This window comes from Nicotiana tabacum, chromosome 5 (assembly GCF_000715075.1).
Source record: "Nicotiana tabacum cultivar K326 chromosome 5, ASM71507v2, whole genome shotgun sequence".
NCBI classification, from domain to species: domain Eukaryota; kingdom Viridiplantae; phylum Streptophyta; class Magnoliopsida; order Solanales; family Solanaceae; genus Nicotiana; species Nicotiana tabacum.
This window is the reverse complement of record NC_134084.1, coordinates 11,342,374-11,350,860: the sequence shown is the minus strand read 5'-3', so window position 1 is coordinate 11,350,860 and position 8,487 is coordinate 11,342,374. Positions and strand designations below refer to the sequence as shown.

Below are 8,487 nucleotides of genomic sequence, written 5' to 3'. Positions count from 1 at the left end.
CTAATCATTTATTTATCAGTGACAAAAATTTAGGTTGCAAATAAATGTACTATTTTGTGGGTAAAGTGTTTGCACCATTTAAGTACAGATTTTAATAATCACTGTTTAAGAAACGTCTTCACACCCAAAATTTAGTATTTCTAACGAAAATATCTATTAATTGATCTTCACAAAGATTTTTCGTATTTCTAACGAAAACTTGAATATGGTAAATTAACATATATACTTTTAACAAATATAAAAAGTTGAAAAACAAAGAGGTATTATGATATCAAAGGTTTTTGTTAAGTAACTTTTACTGCATATGTGCAAGATTTAATTCTCTTAAGTATCTTATCTTCTTCTTTCCATAACTGAAGTCTTCCGTAATCTTTAGAATTAATAAAAACACGAGTACATATAGTAAATGTAAAAGTATTACAGCCAAAAGATTAAAAAAGAATTAAAACTAACAAAATGAAAGGAAAAAAAACACTTATGCGAAGCGGGGCGGGGCGGGGCAGGTGGACGTGGGTGTGGATGCAGGGCGGGTGAATGCGGGTGCAACCGCTATGCGGGGCAGGGCGGGTTGAAATTTTGCGGGTTAAGAGAAAACCCGTCCCACACCCGCCCCGCCCCGCACGCCATCCCTATGTATTAGTGAATAGCTAAATTTGTTAAGTTGATCATGTGTAGAGTTGTGCTTATTTAACTAATTAAACTAGAATTGAATTTGTAAATCGCTCCGCTCAAATGCAACACCTATCGGCCCTCTCTACTTTTGTTGTTTTCTTGTCATAGATCGTTGACCCCCTTGTGCAAAGTCCTCGCCTCCTAGGTATGCCACTAAAGTGCACCCTCAGTTTTACACTAGAGACTAGATCGAAGTCATAGATCGTTGACTTCCTTGCTCAAACAAGCTTTTGTAAAAGAAAAAGGATGACTCTAATACGTTACAGAATAAGAAAGAAATTTTAAAACATGAATGGGCAATATACTTCCAACCAAGATTTTAGAATCAAACACAAGCTTGGCTATTCATGATTATACTGCCATAACAACAAATAAAGGTCTTTTTTTCACCCAGACAATGACAACGAAAAGGAAAGTGATGACAGACAATGTTCCTAGATCTGCATGCTCCCACTAAACCATTGAAGCATGGTATGCCTCTCGTTCATAAATGCAAACACTATAAAATGGTCAACTACACTAAGTTAACCTAATTACCCACCAACGCATGTAACATCTCTTGGCTCTTTCTACTTTTGCTCCTTGCTTGTTGTTGATCGTTGACCCCCCTTGTGCAATGTCCTAGGTCCCCCACGAACTACACCCTCAGTTAGATTACACTAGAGATTAGACTAAGTCAAAACTAAAACCAATTCACTTTGCTCAAAAGAAATCTTCTTTTAACAAAAAGGATGACTGCTTCTTCTGGGACTAATCCATTATAGAAGGGAAAAGGGTCAAAAAATGCCCTCAAACTACGCAAAATGGTTTAACTTTGCCCTCTATTAAACAATGTTATCAAAGGCGAAAAGCGCAAAAAAACTCTAACGTCTATTGGGGCTTTAAGCGCAAAGCGCAAATAAAGCGTGGGCTTTAATGAAAAAAGGCGCAACTGGAGAAAAAGTAAAAATATGTATATGTAGTCCAAGACCAACAATTATAAGCATAAACAACAAATATATGGACAAAGAAATTGAAAAAAATTACGATAAAGTGAAATATCAATTAGTTTAGTGTCGCCTTTCAGGATCACTCTCATTGGCAAAAAAAAGTATGCCTTAGAGCCTTGATGCAACACTGAAGCGCCCACAAAGCAACGCGAAGCGCTCAACATGTTTTGAGCCTCGCTTCAGGGCTTAAGCGCGCTTTAAGCGCACCTTTGACAACACTGCTATTAAAACTTGCTCTCAAAGCTATCCTTGTCGAGTTGTCGTTACCAAATTGGGCCTATATTGCCCTTTTCAGTTGATGAGACTTGATTTTGTGTTAATTTTATATATGATTAATATTTTAGCCCATTTTGATGCAGTCACTAATTAAAACCTATCAGCCTCTTGTCCCTAACCCCCCGACTCCTATTTTCTCATTTGCTATTTCACTCTCTTCTCCCGTCATCTCCTCTCATCCTCTTTCACCCTACCACAATGGCGTCCACATTATCCACAATTACCCTTCTATATTCGTCTCGCACTTCTCCCTCCACCACTAACTCCACACACGCTTCAATCCCCTTCAGACTCCCTAACTCCCCTAGCGTTGAGCAATTCTACTTCACCTCTCGCTGCCGTCAAAGCATATGTGAGACTCTGCTATGGAGTACTCATCATAGCATTTTGCGGATGCTAATTCTAGCTAAACTCAACGACCCTTTAATTTTTCCCATCTGGTTTGTTCACATTCTGTTGATTTAAGTTGAAATTTAGCCAAAGTTTCAATCTTGAATACTTTTTGGCAAACCCATTGTGTTAATTTGAGCTAAAATATAGTCAAAGTTTCAACATTGAAAACTTTTTTGACTAATTTTCACATCTGGGTTTTTCAAGAACTCAACAATGGCATCATCTATTAGCTGGTGCCTGGTGGGCTAAAAATACTCATAGGGGTACACCAGTGGTAGTGAAAATGAAAAATCCCCAACGACTAGTCTATGGTTGAACTTGAAGGTGGCAGGGGGTGTTAATTGGCATAGGGTTTTAATTAGGCACCCTTGACATTAAAATGGACTAAAAATACTAATTATATATAAAATTAACACAAAACCAAGTCCGTTAGTGGAAAAGGGCTATATTAAACCCAATCTGGTAATGGTGGGAATAGCTTTGGTGCCATGTTTTATCAGATGGCAAAGTTAAACCATTCCGTATAGTTTAGAGGCATTTTTTACCCTTTACCCATTACAGAATAAGAAATAAGTTTCAAAAACTGAATGGATAATATAGTTTGAACCAAGATTTAAGAATCAAAACACAAGCTTAGCTATTCATGATTCTATTACCTTAAAAACAAGCAAAGGTCTATCTTTTTTTCTAAAGTCCCAACTAACATGCACACCTTTATGATTACACCGCATACCTGTTACATCCTACTAGCACAAGTAGGAGATACCTCTGCTCACCAAGGCTTACACGGGAGTCGAGTAAAGATCTTTTGTTCACCCAAAAATATAAAGGAAAAAAAGTGATGAGAAGCAATGTTCCTAGGTCTGCATGCTGCCATTTTCACCATCAAAGTATGATAATCTCCCATTCACAAAATGCAAACACTATAATATGCTCTCGACTACAATAAACTAACCAAATTAACTACAACAACTACACCTCGATCCCAACAGGTGCAACAAGTTGAGGTCGGTTATATGAATACTCACCGACCAATTAACTATAAACAAACCAAAATAAACTTAAAAACTGAAGAAAGAGCACAAAGAGAGGAACATACAACTAGGATGATTAAAGAACCTGGCAGAGATAGCATCAAAACTCCTTCTAATTGGAACTACAAGGTCCGGTGGCACGGGCAGTCCCGCCACTAAGTACTTGTATATCATTGCTTGATGCTCCAACTCCTGCCACTGCACCGCCGTGAACGGTGGCCGGAATCCATAGTCATAACTCAGCACCCCCACCTCCCCACCACCTCCCCCCACCCCAACCCCCAATGATGTTGATGTCCCACTCATTTTACACCCTTTTCCCTTCACAAAAAGCTGCACCCAAAAAAGAACACAATAGCAGTTAATATACAAATAAATTTATATTTATATGCTAAAATTAAAAAAAGATTGAAAAAACAAGTCTTTTTTGTGCAACTGTATGTTTTTGGTATAGCTGTGTGTAACTATGAGTTTTTGGTGTAGCTGTGTGTAACTGTGTATTTTTGGTGTAACTGTGTGAGTGATGTGTTGTGTATAGAGCAGAGGTTGATGGGGTTACCTAAAAGATCAGTCTTTTTGTGTAACTGTGTGTTTTTGGTGTAACTGAGTGTGTGGTGTGTGGTGTGTGGTGTAGAGAGCAGAGGTTGATGGGGTTACCAAAAAGATCAGTCTTTTTTGTGCAACTGTGTGATTTGGATATAACTCTGCGTGTGTGTGTGTTGGTAGAGAGCAGAGGTAGTTGGGGTTACCTAAAAGGGGGACAGATCTAGGGTTTGGATAAACCTGCAAGAACAGAGAGAAAAGTTATTGAAGAAAGTAAGTGAAGAACACTGATAGTGTACTTTGTTTGGGGGAGGGGGGTTGATTATATGGTTGTTAGAACTAGTCAAATGGAGATTTTGAGGTTGACATTGTGTTTTAGCAGAGAAAAACAGAAGAAGTGGATGGGGATTTTGGGGAAATTAATGAAGAGCTTTTATGAGTATTGGCCATTTGGAGTGTTGATGGTTAAGGAAGCATTGGGACATGGGAATAAAGGGTGTGGGGTAGAGTGAATTATGTATATGTCTTGGGGTATTTCTGTCATGTCTTGCTGTGGTCCAATTGATGTAACAACTACTGTATTTTCTTTATTTTTCAAATGTTAATACTCATGATTTTATTTTATAATTATAGTGGTAGATTTTGGGGTGGTTGTCATCCTACTGCAACTCTATTCTTTGTTGGGGTTTTGAATCCACAATATAGCACATTCTCATAGATATAATTTAATGAGGAAATAAAGGATTTATATATCCGATTTCTAACTTTTTTGGAACAAAGACGTAGTATTGTTATTTTTGTAATAGTAAGGTCGAACATGATAACTTTCACCATGAAAAAGTTAAAAGACGGGAATTGATTCAGCGCAAATTTTAAATAAATTTAAAAAAAATTATAAACCCTTTTTTATCGCTAGTGAAACTTGAACATTGATCTTTCGTGATTCATTTTAGAAGTCATTCATTAAAATAAAGTTTAAGGAAATCAAACTGATGGTAATACTTTAAATGACAAAAATACTCTTGCGAGAGAGAGAGAGAGAAGGCTGCTCAAAGCAGACTCTGAACATATTGCTAAACAAGATATACTCAGTTTATGAACTTTCAGAAGATCATTCTAATTGTAATACATTATTGACATTTGACATACTATAAAAAGGTCCCAAAAGCTGACTTTTATACAGTCTTACTATACATTTGTCAAAACTCATCTAGAGAAGGTTCGTGTTCAAGTAGAATCTGAAGATCTGAACACTATTTTTGCAATACATCAAATGCCATTACACCACTTGATAACCACATCCATCAAAGTATAAACAAGCTACTTTCGCGTCTGGACTTCACCGATTCTTCCCTTGTCACTCCAAGCAGCTTAGTTACCGGAATGGTGCAAGATAAAAATGTGCAAATAGTTATCCTCAGTGACTACATTCCAACAGTTATGCTTAGCTAATAGTTTTATCTTATCTGAGCCAAGTCAAAGAATGGCTCTAGTTTTCTCTTTGGCGCAGACTTGGTCTCTTCAGGATTCCCAAAAATATTCCAAAATCTTAGTGTCTCATCAGCTGCTGCAGTCGCGACAGTATAGCCATCTGGACTCTGAAATATATTACACAAAAAGTCAATAAACTGTGAAGCACAAAGAAATATAAAGCATGAATGAATGCGACATAGCATTTGTGTTAACCAATCATACCTGAGCCATATGAAGAACTCTTGATGTGTGACCAAAAAATTCTGCAACTTTTGTCATCGAAGGATATTTCCACACTGTCAGCTGGTTATCAGTAAAGCCATGAGAACTCAAAAGCTCGCGTTCGTGTCTGTTCCAAAGCAACGAACAGACTTGTGAACCTGTATCCACAGAGTTCAAGCAAGCCCCAGTGTTGGTGTTCCAAAACTTTATGCACTCATCTCCAACACCACCTCCCGAGGCAACCATGTTACTCTGGAAAGGACACCAGGAAAGAGCTTTAACAGCAGCTGTGTGGTCTGTCATACGATGAATCCATTGGCGTGTAGAATTAGGTGACCCCATCGATACGCTCCATATATGGACCAAATTGTCATTCCCTCCACTAGCCAATTGCTGGCCTGAAGCAGACCACTTCAATCCACATATCTCCTGATTGTGTCCCCTGTATGTTCCAACGACGTGGGATCTTATACGCACATCATTATTGATGATCATAGTGTCCATGCTTCCAGTTGTCAGTATGTGGCCATTCCAATCAAGCGAGCCAACTCTTAAGCTGTGTCCCTGTAAAGTCCTCAGCTGTTTATAAAGAAAAGATATTAGACTTCTGATAAAGAATATTAATTTGCTGTACGCTAATTAGACTAAAAGAAATATGATGAAAGAACCTACTCACCAATCGGCTGGAACGGGAGTCCCACAACTGAACATGGGAATTATTTAAGCCCAATGCAAGATGTCTTCCATCAGGTGCCCAGCTGACACCAGTCACTGGCCCTAAATCATCACTAACTGAGAGAAGCTCAGTAACAGAACCATCAGAAGCATCCCACAGATATACAGAATTTCCTAGGGCAATGGCGACAATGTTACTGCATCCCCAATCTAACAAATTGAGATAAAAATCATCTAGGATATCAGGAGCGTCCAGCGTCCTCTCTGCAGTCTGTTTCAAAGGAGTTCTCTAAGTTAGGAACAAAAGCGAAGAAAAAAACATCTAAGTATGATACTCCTCCCAAAAAGGATGATACTTTGCGGATTTTGAGAGTCAAACTTCTAAACTTTGACCATGAATTCGGATATAGAATCGTTACATTTTTGTAAATAAAATTTATATATTTGGTATATAAAAGCACTATAAGTCACAACAATTAACAATTCAAATATTTAAAAGGTATATGAAAAATTCGTGGTCAAAGAACAACTCGTTTAATAACTCGTTTACTCTCAAAATCCGAAAAGTATTATTCTTTTTGTGACAGAGGGAGTAGTTAAAAAGAGGAAGAAAGAAATACACACTTGGGGAATGAATCTCCTCTTTTTAGTGGTCATTGACTGTTGAATAGGTGATGGAGATTTAGAAACTCTCTCAGCCGAAGGCGGAGGCTTATTCTTAAAAGCAAGGATCCTTGTTCTATTCATGTTGAAAATTTCTGCTAACTGTTTTGTATAGGCTTCTTTAGATGCAGAATTTACTCCAGAATTTTCCTTTTTAACCTTTCCACCACTGAGCATGTAATGTGCATAGTCAAAATCCATCGCAGAACGGTTGGGAATGAACCTGTCCAACTACATTTCACAAAAACCTTAGCATTTAGAACTCAACCTAAGCAAATTTCAAATAAAAAGCAAAACACAACATAATGCTAACACTCTAAAAATAATGAGAATAATCATTAGAATACCACACAAAACAGGATGAGATGACGAAAAGAACAGAAACTTCATCTACACATGTTAAAACACCTAACCCAATATTTTTTCTATTTTTATTAATGATAGCTCAAAGCAAAAACATAACCTTTACCTATTCCCCTATTTCAATTTCCTAAGTTTGATTGACAGTTTAGGAATAAATTTTAGTCCAAAGGAATTTCTTCACCTTCCATAAACCCCATACTCTTAGCTTCTTTCTCTTAATAAAAATGTAAAAACATCCAAACAAATTATTAATCAAAAGTAGAAGTGATCAGTCAACCACATTGACATACAATTTAAGATGCATAACAGGAAAAACTGGAAAATATGTAGCAAAACCAGATCGCAAGAAAATATGTTCAATAATCAAGAATGCATAATAACAAAAAATTTTAAAAAAAATCCATGTAATTACAGGGGAAAAAATGTAAGAGGAATTCCAAGTTGCACACAAATTAAGCAAAACGCACAAAACCCAAAAAAATAAATCAAAAAGGATACACTAATTCACTACAATTTACGAGCCAAGAAACTATCAATTAATTATCAATCAAGCAATCATCAATGACGCCAAAACCCTAAATTAGTTGGGTTTATCGAACCCAATTTCATGAGTGAAGAAATCATGACACAAACTCAATAAACCGTACATATATACAGGGAAATAGAAATCATACATTCTCTCGAGAAGTTTTCTTGTGAGATACCGGAGTAAAGAGAGGACGGCGAAACTTGTTGTTGTATCTGCTTCCTGCATCCATTGATACAGACCCAGCCAATTAAAATCTTTGGATACTCAAACGATTACTACAAAAGTGAATACAAGAAAATTCAGAGGCGTTTTCCGCAGAGCAACAATGAAAGAGAGAAAGAATAGTGTTAATGGCGTTTTCCGCAGAGCAATTTCTGAGAGAAGAGAGCGCGTTAGAATTTCTTCAGTAAGAATTCAGAGAGAAGGATTTGAGTTTCTGGTTGAATGTTAACGTATAATAACGGCTATATACGTTTCGGAGAAATACTTTTGGGCTAATGGGCCACAAGAAACGGGTTCTTACTCGGGTCAGTTTTGTGCTCCGGATAACCCATAGAGTAATCTCACTTTATACTCATTAATTTCAAACTATTTACCCTTTAATGTCCAGACCCAAACTATTTACTATTCCAACTCATGCTCCCCAAACTATTTA

The 8,487-nt window shown here is 37.1% G+C and overlaps 2 protein-coding genes across 4 annotated transcripts in view; both read right to left on the bottom strand.

The window, feature by feature from the left end:
- LOC107821683 (growth-regulating factor 4-like) overlaps positions 1-4,363 on the bottom strand; it is a 10,230-nt gene extending 5,867 nt beyond the window's left edge. Inside the window, exons 1-2 of one of the 3 annotated variants that reach the window (XM_075253340.1) lie at positions 3,924-4,363; positions 3,430-3,697 (exon numbers count right to left, since the gene is read on the bottom strand). In XM_075253340.1, the coding sequence (XP_075109441.1) occupies positions 3,430-3,670 (241 nt within the window). In that variant the 5' untranslated portion in view covers positions 3,671-3,697; positions 3,924-4,363. The remainder of the gene's footprint in view (positions 1-3,429; positions 3,698-3,923) is intronic. The other 2 variants (XM_075253341.1, XM_075253342.1) reach the window with 2 other exon arrangements.
- A 591-nt stretch (positions 4,364-4,954) lies between these two features.
- On the bottom strand, positions 4,955-8,270 carry LOC107821688 (cell division cycle 20.1, cofactor of APC complex-like). Its single transcript, XM_016648129.2, has 5 exons — positions 7,978-8,270; positions 6,902-7,171; positions 6,279-6,548; positions 5,603-6,181; positions 4,955-5,505 (listed from the first exon to the last, which is right to left on the bottom strand). The coding sequence occupies exons 1-5, from the start codon at positions 8,059-8,061 to the stop codon at positions 5,365-5,367; spliced, it is 1,344 nt and encodes a 447-aa protein (XP_016503615.1). The 5' UTR covers positions 8,062-8,270; the 3' UTR covers positions 4,955-5,364.
- Between the last annotated feature and the right edge of the window lie 217 nt (positions 8,271-8,487).